Source organism: Photinus pyralis, unplaced genomic scaffold (assembly GCF_008802855.1).
Source record: "Photinus pyralis isolate 1611_PpyrPB1 unplaced genomic scaffold, Ppyr1.3 Ppyr1.4_LG6, whole genome shotgun sequence".
NCBI classification, from domain to species: Eukaryota; Metazoa; Arthropoda; class Insecta; order Coleoptera; family Lampyridae; genus Photinus; species Photinus pyralis.
Genome location: NW_022170663.1, coordinates 28,994,502 through 29,019,912, shown reverse-complemented (window position 1 = coordinate 29,019,912; position 25,411 = coordinate 28,994,502). Strand labels below are relative to the sequence as shown.

The window sequence follows — 25,411 nt, the reverse complement described above, 5'->3', positions numbered from 1 at the left end:
AAGTACTATTATACCTAAGCAAAGTGTACTGAAACAAAAAGATGGTAATCTAAACGCGTATTGCGGCTGCGTAGGGAACGTATGGATGCGACGGTCAGCACTGCGCCCTTTTATCCGTGTTGAAAAAACAGACTCCACTCCGATCTGTCAGCAACGCGTGTCCAAACACCTACAAAGGTTACCTTAACCCCTTCCCCATTCCGCATGTAGGCCCTACGTATTGGCAAAAGTGAAAGTATTAAGTTTACTGCAATATTCTATTCAGATAATGTAAAGGCAAAAGTAACTTATTTCAAAAGTCAATAACCAGTTTATTTCTTGCATCATTTATACATGTAATGGCTGTATAAAAATTTGTCGTCGGACATTCAATGGATAGTATCGGATCAATACCTATAAATCTGCTAATAAAAGAATCATTTCTTCCATACAACAGGATTTCCTGAATAGCACGATCCATTTTCCAAAATTTTTAATTTTGTCTACATAATTTTCCAAAACAATTCATGTTGGTTAAGTGACTTGTAAGATACCAGTGGAGGAAATATAATTATTAAACTTATAAAATAAACTTTTACAAACTAAATTTACGATAAAACAGTGGCGGTCCTAGGATTTGGTAAAGCGAGGGGCCCAAACCCGTACTTCGTCCCAACACAGAAAAAAATAAAGATCTGGCATAATGGAAACGAGATCGACCCCCCTCCCCCCCCCGGGACCGCCCCTGGAAGGAACACGAATGAAAATTAATCCTATCGTGATTTGAAGATACGGATGTGTACTGTCAATATAATTACAAAACTAGCAGCAAATATGCAATTGAAATTATATTTAAACACATACTGATTTTACAAACCTTATCATTTGCCTAATTGCACACTACTAAATGATAAATTACCAATTCAGAACCAGTATTTGCATCTATTAATTGTAACTTTCACAAAGCAGCAACTTAGGTGTCCCTACCTTCCAACATCTAAAATTGGAAAAGCACAACGGCGCGTAATATTTAGGCTATATAACAAATTGCTCGATCGATTATATTACATATTTTTAATTTCGGCAGACTTTTAATCCAAAATCTTAGTGCAGTCATTAAAATACTACTTTGGACATGTTAAAATTGGTATCTATCCCAATTTAGATTACCAAACGTAAACTGGTGCGTGTTTAATTTCATGTTATCTACAAAGCCAATTGGCCAAAACCAACGAACCACTTGAAGAGTATTTATATTACATCATCTTAACATAGGACGAATTGTCTGTTTAAATGAAATGAGCATAGAAATTACAATACTATTCAGTTTGTTTAAATAAATATTGCGAATGTACTGCACTGCTTGGTAATTTCTTAAATTTTGAAGTTTTCTAATTTAGGTACAAATAGATATCGAGTTAGAGTTTGATTCCCTCTGAGGCTCTGCTGTATATAGAGAACTGTAATGAAATTACATATAAGCAAATATGAACCTACCTTTTAAATTGCTTACGATGTTCTGCTCCAAACTGCACCAAATCAAGTTCGAAGATACAAACCTAAGCTCAACTTTGCTTCATGTAAATGTTGGGACAGTAATTTAATAACCTTAATAAACAGGGGAGAAAATCAACAATAATAAAAAGCAAATTTAAACTTTATTTTTAAGAATGATTTAGTATATAATTTAAAATCCATGTAATTATTACAGGAAATCACTGCTGTGGAACATCATTGGCCGCACCATTTTAAGAGCTTCCAAACCTGAAACAATAGACACAAGTGCTCAAATAACAAGTAAGTATGAGAATGAAACACAAGAAATATGTAGTAAATTGATGAGACGTACTGTAATCGTCTATACGGTTCTCAGTATTTATTTGATAAACCACATTGCAAAGTGAATGAAAAAAATACGTAAATCATATTCACCTTTAATCCGCGATTCCTTGACTGGTCTTCAATGAACACCTCGTAGTTGTCTGCTGGTTGATTGCGAATTTCATGGAACCCGGGAACAGAGTGCGTACAATTCGGATTACTGGTCTGTGGCCCAAAGCAGTTGATTTCTTCTCCCAAATTGGAATTGTGGCAAAGGCTCTACTCCATGTGGGAATGTACTCGTAGATATTTTAAAGGTTTTGCGTTTAGAGTGTATTTAAATTCAATTATGTTTATTAAAGTAAGTCCCACCACCACCCAGCCCAATTGTTTTATTAACAACAAATATAGCAAATAATTGAAGGATAAAACAATTGGTCTGCTTACTTATTGCTCAAACACCTAATTTATTTTTACTTTCGGAGATGAAATCGCACATCACCAAAAGCAATAAAAGCACCACACTTTCATAATTAATTATTACAGAAAAATGGGAAGTTTTAATTATTTCAGCAGCCAATTGATACAATAAAAAAACATGTTCAGATTCCAGAAACTTGCTATCACATTTCAACTATAAACATAGTCGAAAAGTGTACCTAGGAACAAATTTCCGAAAGGACACGTATTATAGTCATTGCATAATATTATCTTGTCGCTGTCGTCCAATGTTAAACTGATTAGTTTTTAATTCGCATTAAGGGGAGTAACACCCTAGCAGTCCCATCACTCCACACTGATTTGCTTATTTGAGCCCGCCCACTAAGTAGACGATTATTTCAACCAGTAGAGATTACACACTAGTCTAAGCAGTCAGATGTATTTTGCGATCAAGTGTAAGGAAGACACAAACTATCAAATGAACAAAATTGATAAGGTTGCAATGTAGAGAAAATTAGAACATACACTTCGAATGTGTGTATCAACTAAAAACATACCTAAATTGTAAATTCCACTATTCCAAATAGAAAGTGGGTAATGAAAACAACAAATTACTGTGAGCAAGTGGCGTGATTTTTAGTTTTATAATTTGTTTGGAAATGATGCAAGCAGTACTAAAATAACACAGGTAAAGTTGCACAAAAAATAGCCAAAGATACCTATACCTCATTCCAATCCACAAACAATAGAATGGAACTACAAATATCTACAATGCTTGAAACCTTCAGGTATTTATAATTGGGGTTTTATATAAAACAATTTCAACAAAAAAATGTTGAAATGTATAATGACGAAAAAAGCACTAAAAAAAAGTAAAGGCGCACTGTTAATTTTCTTCATAGTTTCAATAGCAACGTTACGAAAATATTTACAATAAAAAACCAATAAAAATGAAATACACAATGAAAACAGTTTCCCACAAAAGGGAAGACTTACCTTATTCCTATACACTTGACAGAATTAGGAACAACAAAAAGTATGTACCTCATCCCACCAGTTATACGTAACTACCTCTGCTTTCTACTTGTCCACGCAATACCATTGCAAATTAGGAAAAAATTACCTTGCTCCACACAAATCATGGGAGACTACTAAAAGCAAGGAATGCCTGGCTTTTAGTTTAAAGTAACTTGCCACAAATTAATGCAAAACAATTATTAAAAAAATAGATTACCTCATCCCAACCAAGAAGGTGGAATTACAATATATGCGTGATTTTTTTTCTCTTGACCACAAACACAAAAGGTGTGTATCCAGAGGACAAGAGCAAAACACTGCAAAAACATTTATAAAGGTCAAGTTACCTCGTCCCAACCAAAAGCGGTGGAACTACAGACAATGCACAGTTAAAAATTTTTTTCCTGTGTTTTTCTTCTTAGGTCTCCCAATACAAAACCTTGGTATTAAAAAACCAAAAATAAGAACTACCAAAAATATGGAAGTTCATATGGAAGGGTCAAAATTACCTCGTCCCTATCAAAAACGATGGAACTACACAAATTAACAGAAACTACTCATTACACATTCCATACAAAAAAATTGCATGAAATAAAAAATTACCAAAATTACCTCATTCCAGTCAAAAAGTTAAATGGAACTACAAATTGGTTTCACATTCTTCGCGCCCAATAAAAGCAAAAATTATATACAAATGACAAGTATCATTTGTACTTGAGTAATGAAAGTAAACAAACTTCCCCACCATGCATGGCATTGGGTGAAAAATATTTGTACTGTTACATTTCAAATACACATGGAGGTCCCAACAAAGTTTGGGTATCTTCACTAAAGAATTATTTACCTCTGCAAACAAATGCAACAGAAGTTTTAAATTCTACAGATTGAATGGATTCATTAAATAGTAATGAGAATTCAACACAAAGTTGTGTAGAATTAAAAGTGCAATGTCTTTTTTGTTACACCAAACGGATGTAACAAAAAATTTCTTGGAGAAGTTAATTTCACTACTAACATCACAAATGTGTACAGAAATCAAAAAATCTGATACCACACAACTACCTCATTGTGCAAAAACTTGTACAACTACTATTAAATGCTAACATGAAGATTAATTCTCTTAAATTAAATACGTTAATTTATGAGAAATTTTGATGGCACACCAATTTAATTAAATGTTGTGCCAGCAAACAGTACCTCGTTGAATATAACTATATGCAACTACAAATGTGGTCACGATCACAGTTCTAGTTTCGTTTTTTAATACAATTTATCACGTGCTAAAATAGCATAAAACATGTTAAAATACTATAGAGCATGCACAATGTAATAAAATATAATACATTGTAAACGTATGTTAGCTCAAAGATAAGAGTACTAGAAGGCCAACATTATGTATACCATGTAGAGTAAAAGGCACACTATTAAGTAAAATAAATGATATGTCATATTTAACAAGCTTAATTAACAGTGTACCTTTTGTAAATTTTAATATTAAATATAAACTACTAATCCCACTACAACATTAGCATATGTATGGCGAAACTTTTAGGATACAAATAAGAAAAAATTAACAAAATTAAAAAGCGGGTTAATGAACACCGAGACATTCAGTCTCCAATTTTAAAACCAAAATGTAGTAAAACTGACCCTTCCAAACGGGAAACGTTCTACATTTTAGTTTCTACCCGCTCCCCCCTTCCTACCTTTCGAAGTCAGATGCAGTGCTTGTTCACAAATCACAATTTAAATTTGATTGCACTAATTTAAAATTAATCACAGGTTAACTAATCAAACGAGCAACCCCCCTTAAATTTTATAAATTTCCACAAAAACGCCAGTCTCAGTTTCACAAAGAAAAAGAAAACTTATAAACGCACAATTTATCCACACCATCACCACACATTACACAACGTTTCTCACTACCACTTCTTACTTGGGGAGGAGCAAGCTCAAGCCACATATTTATGCTACAAGCAAAGGGCGCTAAGCAAACAAATCTACTTCTACAAAAAAAAAATCAGAGACTGGAGTACAAGGTGGTCAGTTTTGCCTTACATATGTAAATGTTAAAAACCCCCCTCAATTTGCAACAAATGTGTAATTTGCCAGAAAAAAAATGAAACTATGTAATTTAATAGCTTAAACAGTCAATTGTAAACATGAAAAACAAAGTATCCAAATAGGATCAAAATGTTGCCAATCATAAATACAATCGACACCGGTCACTAAAATATACACAGCGACTATGTGAAGTAATAATGGTCATGTATATGGTAGTGCAATGTTTTCGCTAACCAATGGAGAAAACCTGCAATAATTAATATAAGTTGGGAAAAATCGATACAGAAAAAATGTAAATTTATCACACTTTAATTAACAATTGCAGTTTTACAAAAAACTGAGAGCGACTATCACATTTATTGCATAAAGAAAAGGGATTTATATGAAATGGATCGTAAATCCTACCTTGAGAGTCGCGATGTGCACCTACAGCCTCTTGTGCGGCTAAAAATACTTCATCTTGATTTTGATTTCCCATGTGCCATCCTCCAAAACCTGAAATTTTCACAATTAATAACAAAATGGAAGGGTTTATTAATTTTATTGTTGAAGGTTACAGATTTATTAACATCTTTTGTCAAATAATTTAATATTAAGTCGTTTTAAGTAATACTGCAAACTAGTACGTTTAATTCCATAAATCATTGAAGCTTGTGTGACCGTAATGCCATCATTTAATATGGCATCGAGAGCAAATTTTACAGTATTTTTATCGTATTTACGAAAAGGGAGTTGAATTTCCTCAAGCATAGGCTCAAGAGCAAACTGCCTTCGTTTACTGTCTGGTGGAATTGGACAACCACCAAAACTGTGCACATCTAAAAATTATTCCACCAAACAATAATCTTGGCCTATATAACAACAATCACAAGTTAAACACTGTGATAATTGTTACAAAAAAATAATCAAAATAATTACCTTGACTGGATCCTTCGCCGGCGTTGCCATGACTAGGCCCTGCACCATCATTACTCATGTCCAAATTACTAACATCGTCATCATCAAGCGTCAAGTCCTCTATACTATCCTCGTTCATCTCTTCCACATATTCAGCCTTTGGTTCTAGCATCAGTTCAGTATGTGTTTCTAATTTTTCTTTGATTATAGGAACTTGAGGAATCTCCTGTTCATTAGTAGCGGGTAATATCTTATGCCTACTCATAATTTCAGATTTGGTTTCTACAGGTTCAGGCACATCGGCGGTTAATAATTTCATTGAGGAAGAAGCTGGAGGTAATGGAATTGGAATGTTAGGTGTCGGATTACTGTGAGATTCTGATGAATTAGATGCGTCGTGGTGGTTATCTAGATCGTCCGTACTCCTACGACGGACTCTCTTTCTTTTTCTGGGACCAGGTGACAACGATCCCTCTCGTTCGTCGACGCTTCTGTTAGCTCTACGTTGCTCAATGGTTAGGCCTTGTACTCTAGGTAACGTAGAACTCATGGGAGTAGGACTTTTTGCAGGTGGAGGATGTGCCGCTTTACGAGGTTCGGAATCCTTCTTATTATCAGACAGTCCTTTAATTTGTAACGACTCTGCAGCTTTTAATAACGCGCCTAGTTGATCCTGTGATATGTTGACTTCACCTCTGTACATGTAATCCATCATTGCTTTGAGTTCTTGAAACTTTACATCTTTCAAGATAAATATGGGATGTTTGTCGTAGTTCTGGGACAGTAATGACTGCAACAAAAAATACAGATAACACATACTAACCATTAAGAAATATTAATAAAGGTATTATTTAATTTTATTAATAAAAAATCTAATCACTACGAATATTTCCAATGCAACTGATGGAAAATAGAAATATGTAGTCAATTTTCTAAATTGTGCATATTTTTTTTTACAAAACAACCTGTGTTTGGACCATGTGGCCATCAAAATGGTTTCTTTTTTCAAATCGTTCGTATTATTGAAAATTATGCATCTTTTCTAAAATAATAAATACCAAGGTGCTATCCTCCCAAGACCTAACGAAACATCACGCTTTAAAAGTGTGTTCAAAAAATTGCGGCCCTTAAGGGACAGTTAAGTGAAAATGTGCATAGATCATTAGATGGGCTCTTCCATATGAAGCATATTTTATATAAACGATTTTTTAATAACCTCACTAGTTTCCGGAACAATTTACTGTCTCAAGATAAATGGGACACCCTATATAAATTAATTAAATGACATTCAAAAATAAGATTTAAAAAGTGGTAGTCATATTTTAGTTTGTTTAATTTTTTAAGATCTTAAACACACGTCAAATGATTAACAAATTCAAAAACTAATTTGTTTAAATCTTATTTAAATCAAAGAATCAAAATTGAATTATTATGAATACGTATTTTAATGTTCCATTTTTGAACAAAAATTTAATGTTTAATCGTTTTAGATAAAAACATACAGGAGGTTTCATTAAAAAATCAGGTTGGGTCCGACAACTTTTTACCTGACCCCATCATTTTGAAATTTGACAATTTTTTGATTGAGCAAATGTTTTCAAATTTTGATTTCATTACTTTAAGTTTGATCCAACAATTACGCGATATCTATATGTGTCCAAATGGAACACTTTTGTACACTTATTAGTTATTATTGTTAGAAGTCAATGCCTAACTTCAATTTTTTAAAACGCTACAAACTTGTATTCAAAAGGGATAGTAAGTGGTACACATCATTAAATCAAAAGCTAATAAAAAAATGAGTCACGTTGAGGTTGGTCATCTACCTAGCTTTTAATCAGAATCAAACTAAAATATTTTTTATGCGCCAAAACATTGATTTTGTGGTTTTTTTTAATACAATTTTTTGTTGGCTAACCCTGTAGAACCAGTATTCCATATCTTTGGGGCATACGTTCTACGTGAAAACTCACTTTATGATTTAGTTGTGTAGTATAATGAAGCTTAGTCAAATTACTTGAAGCAATTCTAATTAAGTCATTTTAATCACAAGTTGGCAGTTATTGTCTGAATAATTAAACAGAATTGTTGGAAAAAATCAATGTCAACAAAAACAAAACTAAATCATAACCAAACTTGTATGTGTGAAAAATTTAGATGGCTGTCTTCATAACTAAAAGACCAAATTCATTCCAAAGTAAATGTAGCATTCGAATGAATTTAGTTTAGTCGACCCATATAAAGTTGTAACGAATGATCAAAAATGAGTTCCTGTGCTGTCGCCTCTTGGAAGTTCAAGTTAAGTACGTTTTCCCATGTAAACAAAAATTCCAAAGGTGACTCCACAGCAACTCATTTTTGATTGCATCTAACAAAAGCAAAAAAATTATAATTACCTCAAAGTAGGGGCTGCATGCTGAGAGAACAACTTTGTGAGCGTTGAGGTATTTGCCTTCGGCGGCCAAGGTACAATCGACTAAAGTCCCATTTTCTAAGAGAGTATCGAATACTGCTACCAAGGTGGATTGATGATTGTTCCATCGTAAACAAAATTGTTGATCGTCCTCCATCGTTTACACCTGGCAATAAAAAAAGAATTAGCTATAGGCAAACAGTCCTCAATCAATACCAAATCCCCGGGCAAAACAAAATGGCTGACCCTAAACCGAAGGGAAGCGCATCAACCCCCTTTTTTAACGGCTATTGATCGGATGGCTTGTAAATGTTTTTCAAATTTATTTTGTTAATTAAAAGAGAAAAACGCAAAAAAGTATACGTGGCCCGGTTCAAAGAACCGTTATGCACCTGAAGAAGGCAAGACGCAAAGGTGGGGAGGGAAAGCCAAGCGCGACACGGCATCATGGCCGCTTTTCCAAGCTAGAAAATTTCAACGGCTTGCCAGTTCAGGATTTACTCATTTACGAAATAGGAATATAAATTAAGGCAATTGCAAAGTAAATGTAAATAAATATGACCTGGAAAGCTCAAAATAAACAAGGAAAGCTCGCTGCGTCCCCCGCCAAGTCCGCACCCAAAAATCAATGTTGCTGTAGAAATTACAATTTTGTAGTTAAAAACTGAAAAATTGTTGAATTGAAAGTAATTAATGAAAAATTATTACCTTTTTGGCACTATTTTAACTAATTATCACAATATTGTCACTTAAATATAAAATATTATTGGACGACGTGTACAATGCTTGCCTTCGGTGTAAGAACTTCTAACTGAAAGCACAGGGAAAGCTCCGGCGAATTCGACGGCTGCACAAAACGGAACCAACGAAACACGAGAGTCTGCACCCAATGCGCCTTCGACGCTATCCCGTACCGACGCGCACAAACGCGGCAGATGTATGTGGATCCGACCAATACGATAAAGCGTTACGCACTCCCGGAGTAGGGACCTAAGCGTCGGTCGCGACATTTGCGTTGGGTCCGGTTCGGTTTTTCTACTCGGCTATATAGAAGTGGATAAAAGAGAGAGAGGATGGTGAAAACTTAAAAAGAGAGAGGCGGTGATGAAAGGAGCGAACGAATTTGATCCACAACAAAATAGTGACCCTGTCTTTTCTAATCGTACTCGTACAGTCTGTTTTCCACTGTGTCTTGCTTCTCGTGTTTGTGGATAGTTTTTTTGCATGATTTTTGTGATCTGAATAACTTATTCTACGGTGGTAAGATGCTAGCTTTTAAAAAGAAACTCCCTCAAATTGCATAAACCCAATTTATTATTGCGGAAACCAATTTGTCCTAGTTCTTAGCTTTCTCTCGTTTCTCATACATTTCTTTCAAATCACTCTTATAATTATGCTTATGACATTTTCCTAATGCAAGTCCGTTTCTGCTACTTTGAAGCTTTTCTCTATAGGGAATTAGGCCATGTCTTATGTATCCCGAAATCAACCAAATAATTTTGAATTACAAAATCTGGCGCTTTGAATCCCCACGCACTACACTCATGCGTAACTCCTCTAACGGAAATGTGCGTAAGCTGCATCATTTATGTATTTATATCATAAATTAATGTCTACGACTCGAGTAGTTTAATTCAAGCAGTCATTACGCCAACGCATGGGCATAATTAACATGGAAATATCACCGTATTACCAAAAATGTTACTTTTGCAGAATGGAGGTAGTAATAAAAATAGGATTTTGGAACGTTGGAGACGTAGGTACCTATCAATTTATTGTTTTCATTGGAAAATCGTGCGAACACATCATTTGTTTTATATTTTATAATTGGGTATTTTTTTCATTCTCACTATAAGATCTCGTAAACCGTAAGAGATACTCCCTCGGTACTGCGCAAACGCAAGTGCGCCTAAATTTGAATGTGCGTAAAATTGTCTAGTTATAGGTGTAAATAATAAACATAACCTGCAAATGTTATAATTATTGAAGATAATTTAGCTTACCTCATACCTGCTTACCTATTGTAAGTAGGTGTAGTAGGTATGTTATGTTAATGCCATGTTATCAAGATGAATTTTGTTGTTATCTACATTTCAAGTACATGGCTATGAATTCCTCCAGGAATTCCTAGAATATGCCAAAGGCGATAGGAAGAAACTGTTTCGGTAAGTACTGTGACAGTTAATTAGAAATAGTTAATGAAATCTACTTACAGCAATAACTTTACAGACCAATATTGACCTAGGGTAGAGTGAGAGTTGGGTGCTGAACGAATCACAAAAAACCAGACTACAAGCTACAGAAATTAAGTAGGTACTTGCGAAGGGTAAGGGGAGTTGATGGAATTCCTAGTAAGAAGATAAAAAAAGAAGTGGATGCTCTGATAGAGACCTTTGATAGACAAAAATTAAAACGCTTATTTGGACACCTTGGACGAATGGAAAACAGTCGGCTTTCGAAACACATAATGGAACACCGGAATTTAAAATAGGGGAAGCATAAAGACAACATAGGATATGTACCTAAGTAGCAAGAATACTTCAAGATCAAGGCATAGAATGGGAGGAGGCTAAAGGCGTCTTTAGACTAGAAAGAAAACTCGCACGATACTGTCGGACACTACTGTCTTAAGTGTTGCGAGTCCATTTGACAGAACAGTCTAAACAGGCAAAAGTACAGCTCGCCAAGTTAAAGTTAAAACTACAGCCGCGGCAACACAAAGATGTCCTATTGGCGCCATAACGTGAGATAATTTCTCAAAAACAGCTGCTAGGTATCAACCATGGTGTATAATGGTATCAACTGACAGCATTTGCGGAAGCTAAAAGTGCTGCTAGTGTAAACAGGTTTGTGAGAACTTGCGACAGAAATGGCTCACCCAACTTGCCCGACAGTTTATCGCGACACTTATTGCTCACAGGTTAAATACATGTGGAAGTTTCTCCCGCGAGATTGTCGCAAGTAACTTGCTAGTCTATCTGCGCCTTAAGAAGTTAACGCGAGATAGGAAAAAAATGGAGCACAATAGTTTATAGCTTGGTTTATAGTGACTTATCTGGTAGAATATGTTAATTTACACCATGATTATAGAAGGGTTTTGATTATAATAAATAACGTTACAATTCTTGTTGTTTATTCCATATTATGCTGTAAAGGATCATGACGGTTGCTTTCAAGTTGGGGCTATAATGTAACTGGAATACACAGTGATGACGGAAGGCTTTATTAATTCGAGCACGTTAAAGCAAATTCCAATTTAAGCGCGCTTGCGTTTGCGCAGTACCGTGGGAGTCAGTGTACAACACATCTGCAAGTGCACAGAGACCACAGAATACGGCCTTCTCAGAATAGAAACAGCAATGTTACAAATTTGTATGGTATTTTGGCGGACCCTGGTGGGTGCACTGTGAACTAAAGCATCAAAATCAGAGTAGCGCCATCTGGTGACCAGCTTCTAAAGTCATGAAGTAATTTCCCCAATTCGATCTAAATCATAAATATCAATAAAAAATACACAGCTGTTAAATTAAAGTGTATTTAGATACAATCACATTACATTATTTAACACAGAGAACTTAAATTACATGTTTACAAGTTACATAAAACTCAGAAGTGAGTGGAACTTACGCTTTGTAGATGTTAACACTTTGCAGAAAGATCCTTACATAACGATTTGTCGTACGAAATATTTGGTTTTAATTGCTGTTTGAACTACATATTTTTGTTAAAAAATATCTTTAGAACTAAATTTTTTGTTCCAAGAGGTAATAAAACCGTTTCAGCAAATTGTCACACAAGTTTTTGACAACAAATGTTAACTTGATCCTGGTGCTTACTTGTTACTTGAGAAGCGAGGGTGGAAGTGAAACGTATTTTTTATTCATTGTCTAAAAGGAATTACAATATAAGTATCTACGTCTATATACTTAAATATAAAACTCAAGTCTACACCCTTTTGCGCCTCTACAGTTGGTAATTTATAAATTCCATACCTTGCATAAATAGGAGAGAAATAACAGCACATTTCAACCCTCTTCGCGTTTCAAGCACAAAACAATCTGTTTCAAAACATGGGAAACCATGCCTTTTTGATATTTTATCGTTACAATCCGCCATACAACACTTTTACGGTCACATAACTTGTTCATATTTTAAATCTTTCAAAAGTCAATATTGACATGTGTTAAACCATGTGTACGTATAAAATCGACGATAAAAATATTTCCTGTAACGAGCAAAATTACAGGTTTTGCAAAAAAAATATTTGAGTCTGCGATAAATAGTTCTCCGTACAACCACGGGAAACGCTGTAATCAGTGACAATTTAGCGCCATTTATGTTTCTGTTCTGTCACCCGCACTGCTGCGCATGCGAGATTCTGCCCTTTTATGCCCATGAATATGTGTACCAAATTTGGTTCCAATCCTTCCAGCCGTTTAGTCGGAAATGAGTGTACAGACAGACCGACATCATCGAGATTTTGTTTGATTCGGATTCCTGGTCCTCCAAAACGTGTATTTCCGTAAAAAACAGAGGGGGGGGGGACATTTTTACCCCAATGCAATACCTCTCTTACTAACTAAACGGCCCGAGCGATTTCGGTGTCGCCGGCGGCTGAGGAGGGGGTTGAGAGTACAGTTTTGCGGGTTTTCGCCTATATTTCGAAAAAGGTGCGTCGTAGGAAAAAATTTCTTATCAAAATCGAATGCCCATTTGCTACAACTTTGTTTCATTTTAGAGCACCGGATTCTTGAAGGTGAGCACTTTTCATAAAGGTCGCGTTTTCGGTCGAACCTAGTGGTATTATGAAGTTGTAGGGAATTAAATTTCCTTCAAGAACCACTGCACATTTGTTAATTGATCTTCAACCCTTCAAAAATTAGGCAATTTTGAAAATAATTTTGGTCAAATGACCACCGCGGTTGACTTGGCAATAGCCCATTCGATCCACCCAATTTCTGAGTACATCTTCGATTGTTTCGGGTCTTATCTTAGCAATAGCAGCTCGGGTTTGAGGACTTGAGTTGTTTCTGGATTGTTGGCGTAACACTTATCTTTCATCCCTCCCAAAGATAGGCAATAGTTCAATGGCATCAAATCTCAGCTTTTTTTTCTAATCTTTTTTTCAAATTTCGCACAGTTTGAGTAGAAGACTCACCATTTTGGAAATAAGTTTTTAATATTTCACAACTTTCTTCAAGCGTATAGCGTCCCATTTCGTAAATGTCAGAGTTTTTACTAAATATTTGTCACTTCCCGAATGACATTTGACTTTTGGAAGTTAAGTAATCGGTAGTTCAAATTCCAAACACTAGATGGACCACCCGTTACTTATGGCTACAGTGACTTTATAAGGACAGTGGCGACAACTTATCATAATCCGCCATATTGGAGCTAAAAAATTGATTGTAAGATCAATATACCTTGTCATGTCAAATTGTGAGCGTAGAATAATAAATGTCAGTTTCATTTAAGTAAAGATTCTTGTTCAAAACGAACGGCGCAGAAATGATCGTTTAAAGCTTTGCAGAACAACCTATGGGAAAACAAATGCCTCCCAAATTCAAAAAGGTATGGGTATATGGAAAACAGTATAATAAGTATGAAATATGGTGCAATATCCAAAATGTACATATAAATAATCATTAAATTGTGTTTGACATTTCAGTGTCTTCTGTCACTTCTTGTCCCCTGTCGCGTGTTGCTCCTTCCGGACTTAAAAGTATTTCTTTAGTCTCTTAAATGGAAGACAAAACACGTTGATCTAGTCCACGGAGTACAAGAGATCAATATTCCATGTGCTCCAGCAAACATGAAACCAATTCAAACGTATTTACGATCACAAATGAATTTGCTGCTAAATTTCGGATAAGCTGCTTCTCTAACCAGTTTTCTATCTAAACTCATTAGGTATTTAGGGCTCCTGAAAAAAAATTTACATCAATTACCAGTCGTAAGGTTAGGCACAGTTTTACATCTAAAAACACTAAGCGAATTACATACCTTATAATATCGTAATAAATCCAAACTATATGCGTCTTTAAAAATCGAGTTTATATAAAACTGGAGACGGAAAACGTAAAATAAAGCAAATACAAGAAGCAAAGTGTAAACTAGTAACATGAAGCCGTGACAATTACAGGTGACACTGTCAAAACAGTATAATTAATAATTATAGCACGGAGTGCACCGCGTCGTTTTGAAGGCTTTCTATTGGCCAGTTTGGAATTTAGCTCCAATATGGCGACCGGAACCAACGACCAATCAAAAACGAGATACCCTGTTGTCGCCACTGTCTCTATAAAGTCACTGTACTTATGGCCCTTTAAACAATGCTTAAACTTTATAAATCAGAGACTTGCTATAACTAGACTGCGCTTAACGTATCTAAGGTGTGGTCGACACAGTATACAACACACAATGCACAGCGGGGAAAAATTGCAGAGATTATGTGCAATACAATGAAATAAGCTGTTATTTTAGAAGTTCCGTTCATGAATCATTCTCGTGATTCGTTCGAATTGGTAAACAGATAAATTTCTGTTGAGAATAACCCAATAAACTTAGGTTAACTCGTGTGTATCAACATGTACTCTGTCGATAAAATTTTAAATAATATGCAGATTTTCAACGGATAAAAGTTTAAAGGGCCAATGGATCAGAGCCATTTGAAGAGAAAAATTTACTCCTATCATAGTGCATCAGCTGGGAATGAAGTCGATTTGCTAAGAAAGGTTCCGACGAAGGTGTTAAACAATAATGCAATACCGAGCGTTTTCGACTTTACCATTCACTTAAAATACCGTAGAACTATTATTCGACATCCTTTACCAGCTAGGTAACGGCAAAATGTATTTGCCTATTATAGACGTAATTAGGTACTGGTACTAAGTATGTTTCAGGTTTTTGTACAAGAAAAATAGTTAAGTCTGTTAAATGTTCCATATGTGCAGATGCGATATTCGCATCAGAGAGTCATTCAAAGCTTTTACCTAGAAAAAATCGTGGAGGATTGTTGCACGTATCAAGTGATGCATTAAAAATTTGCCAAATTGCTGAAAATGTGTTCAGGTTTTTCATTCAATCCACACCACACTGCGTTGTAAACAAAATGTTCATCAGCAGCCTAAGAAGAATAAATAACACACAGCCCATTTGGGTCTTTGGATAGGCATATATTGAATCAAAGTCCGCTAAATAATTATATCTTACTACTTACATCTTTAGTTTTAAGAGTACGACGTGTTCACCACCAAAATACCCGGTGCGCCTTACAGAATATAAAAGTGTAAATGAATTCTCGTCTTTCTGATGGTGTTAAAGTAAAATTTGTACCTATGAGTTGTGGGGTTTCGCGCAAATCTCGTTAACTTTCTTATTTCTTATGGCGCCATATTGAATTTTTCCACCATTCGATAGAGAAAAAAACGGTTTAGGACACTTAGATACTAATTCCTTAAAATCTGCTGAGTTTGAATTAAAATTGATATGTTCATCACTTCGCTGAAACCATAGAAGATCGTCAAATTAGAGAAAACATTAGCCATTAAATCATGCTTAAAAAAACTGAAAATTCCGATTACTTCCGAAGGTATGCAAGAAAAACCGAAATTTGCCGATTCCCTTTTTATTGTTTTCTGATGTTATTTGAACTCGATTTGATTAGATCCAAAAATAAAAAAAACACTATCGCATTGCCACTTTTTTAGCTCTACAAGACACCGTTGAGAGATGTTCAATACAACGTTTCGTTTCGGAGAAATCATAATCAACTTTCTTTTTTATATGGCCCGTAAAAAATTTCATAAATATCATCAGGCCTAGCGTCAGAAGAGATAAAATGAGGAAAACAATTCACTTCACGTTCATTGTTTCCCTCATTTTATATCTTATGACGCAAGGCCTGATGATGACAAATAATAGCCGAAATCGATAGCCAAAAAGAACTTTTAATATAAACGTTCTCACCATTTTTTATTTAATAAATTACAACGTAACGTTTCCATGGAGACATTCATCTTAAAGGCAAGCGATTAGTATATAGTTTTAATACTATTTTGGCTTCAGATATTTTTAAAACTCCTAATTTTGTAGAGTATACAGTTATACATACCTACTTCATCTTTCACATCACGCGTTTTTCATATTCGTATACATGTTACCAGTAATGCAACTATAGGTATTTGCACAAAAATCATAGTACATTTAGATAAATGCAATAGTATAAATTTATAAAAAATGCAAATTTTGGAAAGTAATGCCATTTATTAAGCTTTTCGACATAATCGACTAAATAGATGTATTAATTATCTAACAAATTATGATGTAGCCAGTTCAAATAATAGTACATATCACTAATGTTTTCAAAATTTTGTGTTGTGCATGGGCAATGCCAACTTTACAACAAAACTGGGTAGAAAAATTAGCATGTAAAGTCCTATGGCCTGTAGGTAGGTATATCAATAACTACCGTAAAGAAATTTTTTTCAAAAAGTATCCTAACTTATGTTATAACTTGATATTATACGTGATAAAAGAAGATATCTTACAATTGACAATGTATTTATGGGTACTTCTATTTTAACTAGTCATAGTAGGTACAAGTTATGTGAAACTGAGGTAATAGACTTCGACAATATAGGCGAAAGAGAATGGGGCAAGGATCTCGTATCTATACCGGTATTTTTCCGGTCCTAGCAAAGCATTAATAATATTCTTAGGAGGAAAATACACTTTCGTCATTTATAAGTTTGCATAATGACTTTTTAACTTGTTAACTTCGTGCACATTATACTATACATTACAGCGGTTTTACTGTTAAGCATTCGGATTGCTTTTCATTTTACAACTTCGCATATAAACTAATAAAATGATCAGTCGTATGTTGTCATTCGTTTTCAACATTGGTTAATAACGTTTGTGAATCTGTTTTGATAGAAGGTAAGTCACAAAATCATATTTTATGCGTCGTTCCTAAGCAGATGAAGAAACCATTGTATTGCCCAAAAGTTGCATAGGTGGCCGTTAAAGCTTCCCAACTGAATATACATCTCAGACATGCATAAAATACAACACGGAAACCCAAGTATGAACAGGCACAATCAATCATAATGCAGGCAAATAAAGGATTAACTAATAGGGAAATGTCAAAAGTGGACGAACATTTTTTGCGTTTTGCGTTAAAAATCCGTTGCATTTATTTGACCATTCCGTCGTAAACTGATAAATCTTAATGTTACCACCATAAACTAATTTTAGTGATGCACATAAACTCAAAGAGATTAACCTTTATCATAATAGAGAATAATAATTATAAAATTCAAATCTTTTATTAGGCAACGCCCGATCTTAAATGTCCGGACGGGCGGACGGAATTCATATAGGTATTAAATGTATTTTTGAAAAATACTTCGGTGTATACTCAAATTGTGGAGACCGATAATATTCACCTACGGCGTTCATCGCAATATGTTTGACCAATCTAGTTGTTCGCCCCACAGTTGTCCCTTCTGGAAATTTGCTCCTGTATATATCAAGCTTATTCTTAAGATTTTTTTCCGTAAAATTCCTTCCATAACCCCCAATCACTGGTTCTCGAAATATCCCCCCCCCCCCCCCCCCCCCCCAAACAGATTAACCAACCAACCAAAAATTCGCTCAGAAAAGCTCGCCTCTCATCACTTCGGTAAAACTACGGCATAAAGACAATTGCTTTATTTCTTGAAATAATTGCTGCTTAAAGTGTATTTCCTAGGGTAAATTTACCTGAGAATGAGTTTCTTGCAACTGGATATTCCGGCGAGTGTTTAAAATTTCTAATTAAAACTTCTGTGCGTACAAACCACACCGCCCCCTTCTTCATGAGGGCTTTATCTTTCAGTTTGGGAGCGCACAGAAACCTTAAAGTCAGCGCTGTTTGTTAAGTTATGATAACATTAATACGAATATGTACATATTCTGGTTTGAGGGTAGAAATGTGTAACTGAAAATTAGGTGTCCTTTTTCTTTTTTAAAGTTATTTGTTGCTTGTAATTTATAGAAAAATAAAAGTTAAGAATTATTATTTCGATAGCCTGTATTATGAACTGTTCCCGTAGTATAAAATGATTGGGAAAAGTGATAATACCTACTCGTCATAATAATAAGGTTTGTTTGTACTTTCACAGATTGTGATTTGTGTGTAAGATTGACATCTATCGTGTCTTAATTAGTTGTTGATTGTGTATTAGAATGCATAAATTACGAATTTCCAACTCCAGATTTAAAAAAATGCGTGCGAGGGGAGGGCCGAAAGAATAAACATCTTTTCCAAGTAAAACAAGTGTTCGTTTGGAAGCTATGTCCACAAAAGTTCATTTCTTCTTTAATTTCTTTTTCGGAAAAATAGAACTAATGGATTGGACTCCGGTTTTGAAACAAAAATTTCAACTCAACCAGGTAACAAAATATCTCTTTTGTAAGTAAAAAATTGTGTAGCCATTTTTGCATTAGATTTTTTAAATGTTATGCTCTTTTTGCCGACAAAGTGACCTGCAAGTTTTAAAAATTAATGATAGATTTGGTACGTACACAACTCTGTTTATGGGTGCTCCATCTTGGGGTAAGAATTCGGGTGAATGAAAATTAGGAGACCTTTGAGAACGGAGCTTCCAAATAAAGAAAACTCAATTTCCATCCACCCGTGGAGTATATTTTACGAGAATTAATAAAATATTTGATGATCGACATACATTAGCCCATTTCTACCTAAATAGGAAAGAATTTGGTTTTTTTATAATACCTACGCAGAATGGTGTGGTGTTTACGATTAATGTTGTGTTTTTTCCTCTTCAGGACGGATTAATCAGTTTCCCATTTTATGAACGCAACGAATTAGGTACCTACTACGAAACATTTAATATAACGGCAATTTTGAATCTTCTACCATTAAGTTAAAATTTAATTATCCTTTGTGAAAAGCTATTGTTTTATACTTTTATGTTTATTAATTTGATTGCATCTCTCCCAACATTGTCTACAATTTCGAACTTACATACACGATATAAAAATAATACGATAGAATTTCTGACAACCATAACATTTAATGTTTGTTATAGGAATCATGTCTGGACAACATTATTGTCTGAGGTGGAACAATTACCAAAGTAATATGACCTCCGTATTCCACCAGCTTTTACAAAACGAAGCATTCGTGGATGTTACATTAGCTTGTAAGGACTTATCTCTAAAAGCACATAAAGTAAACCGTTATACCCTATTGTTCCGAAAGATAAACTGATTCAACTTTCAGGTGGTTCTTTCTGCATGTTCCTCATACTTTCAAAAACTGTTGTTAGAAAATCCCTGCAAACACCCAACGATTATAATGCCGCAAGATGTGTGCTACGACGATCTCAAATTTATCATCGAATTCGTATACAAAGGAGAAATCGACGTTTCTCAAGCAGAATTACAGGTACGTTAAAAGAGATACGTTTCACTTTTCCTTAGCATTCGTTCTTAGTATGTAGAAATGCATTGTTTTTTTTTAATGGGAACACGGTTGTTCTGTGAATATTGTGAATGTACGCTTCCATGAAAGTTACGCAATCTTAATAAGTTTTTAATTATTATGGAAAGTGGAATTATAGGTGGCGCTGCATAAATTTGGTTTGTTCAATCAATACCCACTTACTGTTTACAAAACAACCGCCTGTCTGATTTTATATTACCCCTTTTTGGTTTGTCTCTTGGGTTGAAGATGCCTACCGCGATTCCGCTTTTGACAATTGTATTGATTTCGGTATTTTCTGTATTAGGCATAGCTAACAAGAATCAATCATAATTATTTTTAAGTATAAGGTACAACTGTGATTCACCCGAGTTAATTAAGTATCTAATAGGTTATTCTTTTTGTGTTTTCTTTATTTCAAGTATTATACGGTTTTAAATTTTTAGGTAGATTGCTCACTAAGCGACGAGTTTCTCTAAGAATCTAAGATACTCGGAATCTAAGATACTTTTTGAAGGTATCTAGAATATTTTCAATCTAAAATCATGGATAGTTTCTATTCTAGTTTAGTAGATATTTACTCAATATGAAGTTGATGTTTGGTCGAAGTACGGGCATCGGCTGAAATACTCCTCACATTCTTTAACAATAAAATGAAAAATCATTTTTTCGCGGATTTTATGTACAGATCAGCAGACCTATATTTGGCTCTTTTGTTAACACACTATGTAGCCCTTTGGACGATTTACCCTAAAAAATTCATAGTGCTTTTCCCATTGAACCCTTTAAGGCTTTAACTTACTATTTTATGAGATTCCCATACTATTTAATCATCAAAAGGAGCTATAAAAATTCGCTTCTCTCATATGTCTTATTGGTCCATATTTGTGTTTTACATAGGATGAAGGCAAGACGTGCATTATATCATATTTGTATTTTTTATGACATTATTGATTCCAGAATGTGATTAGACCGTAACTTTGCGTAACCCTTAATTGTAAAAAGTGTAACAGGAACAACTCTTCTGAGGAAGGCAGTAACGCAGCAATTACAAGGCGAGGAGGAAACACGTGTAGGGACTGAGGGGTTGAAATAAAATGACTAGAATAAAAATCAATCGTATCCTTGTTTTAAGCGAATGTTTTCTGAACAGGTAATATATTGGCGCCTACAGGAAGTTGACGTCGCTTAAAGAATTGGTATCATCGGTTAAAATCGTTATTCTATGTTGGCATTTTTATGGAAGTTTTTCTTATTTCTCACCGGAAAAAGTTCGTTGAGCTTGATGCTCTAGTCACGTCTTTTAGGCGGTTTTCACTTTTTCGAATAGGTTGCGGAAAGCTTTCGTTTTTCATTGCATATCCACCTTAAATTATTATTGTTTTTCGTAAGTAATTGCGTTGTACGATCGATCGTTAGAACTTTAAATAAACTAGTCTTGACATAATTCCCTAAATAAAGTTTTTGTAATTACGTCTAATGAATGTTTTCTTGCTATAGATATGTATATGATTGATTATAAAAATTAACACACGAAATAGATGATCAAAAAATAACAATTCTATGCTTAAACACTCCAATTAAAACCGATGTAGTTGTGCGTGCGCCGAGCATTTCTCGATCTATCGCTGTTCACAGCATCCCTCTAGTAGGCTCGGGAAAGGGTCCAGTCTTACTTCACGCGTTCCACAGAATTCAGTGCTAAAGGTCGTAGGGGTCACTCTGTAAGTACAATTATAGTGCATGTGCAACGCTGCCTGCTTGCACTTTCAAGTTCTATTCAAGTCTGCGAGGGTTTCAAATAAAGTGGCGCATACGTTCAACGTTTGGAGCGCAACCAGAGAGCAGGACTATTAACGTCTTTGTTTTGTTCGTTATATCCATCCGTTTTTGCTTCCTCCGTCTGTCCTTCAACTTTACTTATTCAATAAAAGTTTGAATTGGGTTAATAAGCTTTGTGACACGAAGCAGGTTTTAAGTGTATTAATTAAGAGTTTCTGCCCTTCAAATTTTCCAGTTTTTTTGTGGCGTATACATTTCTGTTTTCATATTTCTTCGTTTATCACATTTATTTAATATTCTCTACGTAATGAATCTAAAATTCTTATATAGTAATCCGTTGCGTATTCCGTTTTGCAATGCCCGGTATAATCTGGGGGTTGCTTGGTGAGCGGCTCCAGGGCACGCACTGGGGGAAAGTGATGCGGCGTCTGGACCAATCAATACTGGTTCAAGGACGCTCTCGTTGAACTTGCAAGAAATAAATGTAATTCATTACTTATCTACGTAATTTTGTATTACCACCTATACGTACACGGATGTATTCCTTTTACCCAGTATTTACTTTTCAGTCCCTCCTAAAAACAGCAGACCAACTGAAAATTAAGGGCCTCTGCGAATCTGAAGATAAGGAGAGTTCAGCTTTACCTCTTTTTATACCTAGAAGTTTTCCAAAAATTACTAAGGTACCTTCTCCAATAAACTACAGGCATTTAGATAATAACAAGAGGCATAGTATTCAAGAATTTGATGCAAGTAATTTCTCAGATAGGAACGAAAATGTTAAGGGATCTATGCTAGAGGAACATGGTTCTGATTATGATAGTGATGCTCCTTTAGTTGTTGATGAGGGACCAAAACGGAAAAAATTGACGCAATCGCATTCAACACCTATTAACATGAGCAGTCATGGCCTGTTGGCAGGGCAGGTGAGTATTTATTTTACTAACACATACTAATTCTACTAACAATCTGCAACCTCGATAATATCTAGGCTCTGTTCTCCCAGCTGTGCGAAAATGATGAATTTCCGCCCGAACCTCCAGCTCCCAGCGCCACCCCAGTTGGTCACGTGGACCTCCAGGAACATTCACCAACACGTAATTTATTACAATCATCACATCGAACAGATTTATCAGGTTTGCTGAGCACGACGATCAACTAAAATCATTCGCTACTGTACCCGTAGATGTTCACATAAAGTATGAAGATATTAAAAAAGAAACAACAATCAAGTTTGAAACGTTGCGATCTTTCGATCATGATTCTGTTATGGATATGGACGCTTCTCATATATCTGGACCGGATCACTCTATGGAAAGTCACGAAGATGCAGAAAGAGCAATGCATTCAATGATGGTCACGCCAGAACTAATGGGTATTATGCCAGGAGTATCAGGGCGGTTAGGTTGGTTTTCGTTTGTAATAAGTATAAATACCTTCACATTTTTCTCTTTAGATCTATCAAACGGTGATAATCACCATAAAACTAATGGACATTCTGACCTTTTGACTAGTAGATCACATGGCGGGGGGCCTAAAACGTGGACACAAGAAGATATGGAATTAGCTTTAGATGCCTTAAGAAATCATAACATGAGCCTAACAAAAGCTTCTGCGACATATGGAATTCCCTCCACTACACTTTGGCAAAGAGCACATCGATTAGGCATAGATACTCCTAAAAAAGAGGGTCCTACTAAGTCTTGGACCGAAGAAAATCTAAACTCCGCACTGGAGGCCTTAAGAACTGGTACAATATCAGCAAATAAAGCTAGTAAAGCGTACGGTAAAGTTTCGTCTTCCATTAGCCCAATATTTGTTGACAAAATCATCTTCTAGGTATTCCAAGTAGCACATTGTATAAAATAGCTCGTAGGGAAGGAATTAAATTAGCCGCTCCTTTTAATGCCGCACCTACAACGTGGTCACCTGAAGATTTAGAGAAAGCGTTAGAATCTATTAGATCTGGTCAATCATCAGTTCAAAAGGCCTCGACCGAATTTGGAATACCAACCGGTACACTATATGGAAGATGTAAAAGGGAAGGAATTGAATTATCACGATCAAATCCTACACCTTGGTCTGAAGATGCGATGGGAGAAGCATTAGAAGCTGTCAGGTAAACATTAATCTTTGTTTTATTCTATTGATCACCATGAGTAGTACAAAATCATCTTAAGTTGTATTTTTGCTCTCTGAAACGTAGGTAGTGTAAATAATATTAGCTGTAACGTTTTAAATGAAAACGTAATACAGCTGTGAATTTTGGTATTTTATGTCAACAAAATTTTCCTGTGGATTTCGAGATGTAGAGGTGGGATTTTATTCGTTTTGTTACTTAACGTCATACACTCAGACTTGTTCGTCCGTCTGGTTAAGTGTGGTGGTGCTCACAGCAATATCGTAGATACCTCTGCAAAGTTTCATTTGGAAGTATTATTTAGGAAAATGTGGCGTGCCATTTTTTGCGGTGGAGAAAACGGAAGTGGGAAGTTGTAAAACAGAAGACGGTTCACTTAATAGGCAGATGTTAGCCAGGATTTTGATAATTAACCGAAAAGCTTTTTGAAGGGCTTGCCAATGAAAAGTATCACACATCAGTGTTATCATTTAACATTATTAGTTGGTATATGGGGCCCATGAGGTTCTCTCACATATTTAACATTTCGTTTCCCATATATTCCCAACGACTACATTTAAATTGACATAGTTTGTGCTTTCCGTGCACTAATGTACTGTCATTTTCTGTTGTTATAGACTTGGGCACATGTCGATAAACCAAGCTGCTATTCACTACAACTTACCTTATTCTTCGCTGTATGGTAGATTTAAAAGAGGAATAAAATATGAATCGGAGAATATAGACTCAAATAATTCAGATAGTCAATCACATTCAGATTCTCAAATACTTGTGATGGATTACCCAAATTCTCACCAACAAATTCAATACCAACATCATGCAAGCAGCTGAGAATCGTTTTATTAATAGATAGGTACTTTGTAAATATTGTTACTAGTTGAATGTCAAAATTTAAATATAGCATAATCTGTACATATTATATTTTAGGATAGCAACTTTTAATTGAGAAATTTTTACTATTGTTCATGATAGTTTTCAAGAACTGAAACGGAGCAAGCGAAGTACAAGATTGATATTGTTTTTGGTCAAATTGTAGGAAGCTTCAGGTTGTATGATAAAAAATGTAAAATATTAGTGATTGTATTATAGACTATATTACAGTGCAATATAAAATTACGATTTTTTACGTTTGTATAGTTGTTGGCAGGAGTTATATTTAAATGTACATCATTTAATTAGAATTTAAGACTGTATTATTGTACGCCATCCTTTGTATGAAACATCATTATTTTTATTAAGAAATTTATAGTACAAAATATCATACCTACACATGATTCTGTTGTTTTAGTCATTAATCGATAAGTAATAATATGTTATATATATAGAGAGAGCGCTATATTTTTAGACTTACATGTCAAATATCTAC

At 34.9% G+C, this 25,411-nt stretch overlaps 2 protein-coding genes and 1 long non-coding RNA gene across 58 annotated transcripts in view; 1 reads left to right on the top strand and 2 right to left on the bottom strand.

Annotated features, from left to right (window-relative positions):
- LOC116173573 (longitudinals lacking protein, isoforms A/B/D/L) overlaps positions 1–9,496 on the bottom strand; it is a 291,506-nt gene extending 282,010 nt beyond the window's left edge. For all 50 annotated transcript variants that reach the window (XM_031491133.1, XM_031491115.1, XM_031491120.1 and 47 more), the window contains exons 1-4: positions 9,341–9,496; positions 8,616–8,798; positions 6,241–7,009; positions 5,728–5,817 (exon numbers count right to left, since the gene is read on the bottom strand). In XM_031491133.1, the coding sequence (XP_031346993.1) occupies positions 5,728–5,817; positions 6,241–7,009; positions 8,616–8,789 (1,033 nt within the window). In that variant the 5' untranslated portion in view covers positions 8,790–8,798; positions 9,341–9,496. The remainder of the gene's footprint in view (positions 1–5,727; positions 5,818–6,240; positions 7,010–8,615; positions 8,799–9,340) is intronic.
- On the bottom strand, positions 1,619–5,721 carry LOC116173597. Its single transcript, XR_004145959.1, has 2 exons — positions 1,912–5,721; positions 1,619–1,743 (listed from the first exon to the last, which is right to left on the bottom strand). It is a non-coding gene; the product is annotated as an uncharacterized LOC116173597 (long non-coding RNA).
- A 245-nt stretch (positions 9,497–9,741) lies between the features above and the next one.
- LOC116173570 (protein bric-a-brac 1) lies at positions 9,742–25,319 on the top strand. 7 transcript variants are annotated; one of them, XM_031491100.1, is made up of 10 exons: positions 9,922–10,392; positions 19,729–19,871; positions 19,923–20,087; positions 22,475–22,831; positions 22,897–23,041; positions 23,092–23,310; positions 23,362–23,691; positions 23,745–24,024; positions 24,663–24,898; positions 24,973–25,319. In XM_031491100.1, the coding sequence occupies exons 1-9, from the start codon at positions 10,290–10,292 to the stop codon at positions 24,874–24,876; spliced, it is 1,956 nt and encodes a 651-aa protein (XP_031346960.1). In that variant the 5' UTR covers positions 9,922–10,289; the 3' UTR covers positions 24,877–24,898; positions 24,973–25,319. The 7 variants fall into 7 exon arrangements, with proteins under 7 accessions (XP_031346963.1, XP_031346960.1, XP_031346961.1 ...); XM_031491103.1 differs by lacking the exons at positions 9,922–10,392; positions 24,973–25,319 and adding an exon at positions 9,742–9,892 and having other exon boundaries at positions 24,663–24,876; XM_031491101.1 differs by having other exon boundaries at positions 22,912–23,041; positions 24,663–25,319.
- The last annotated feature ends 92 nt before the right edge of the window (positions 25,320–25,411 follow it).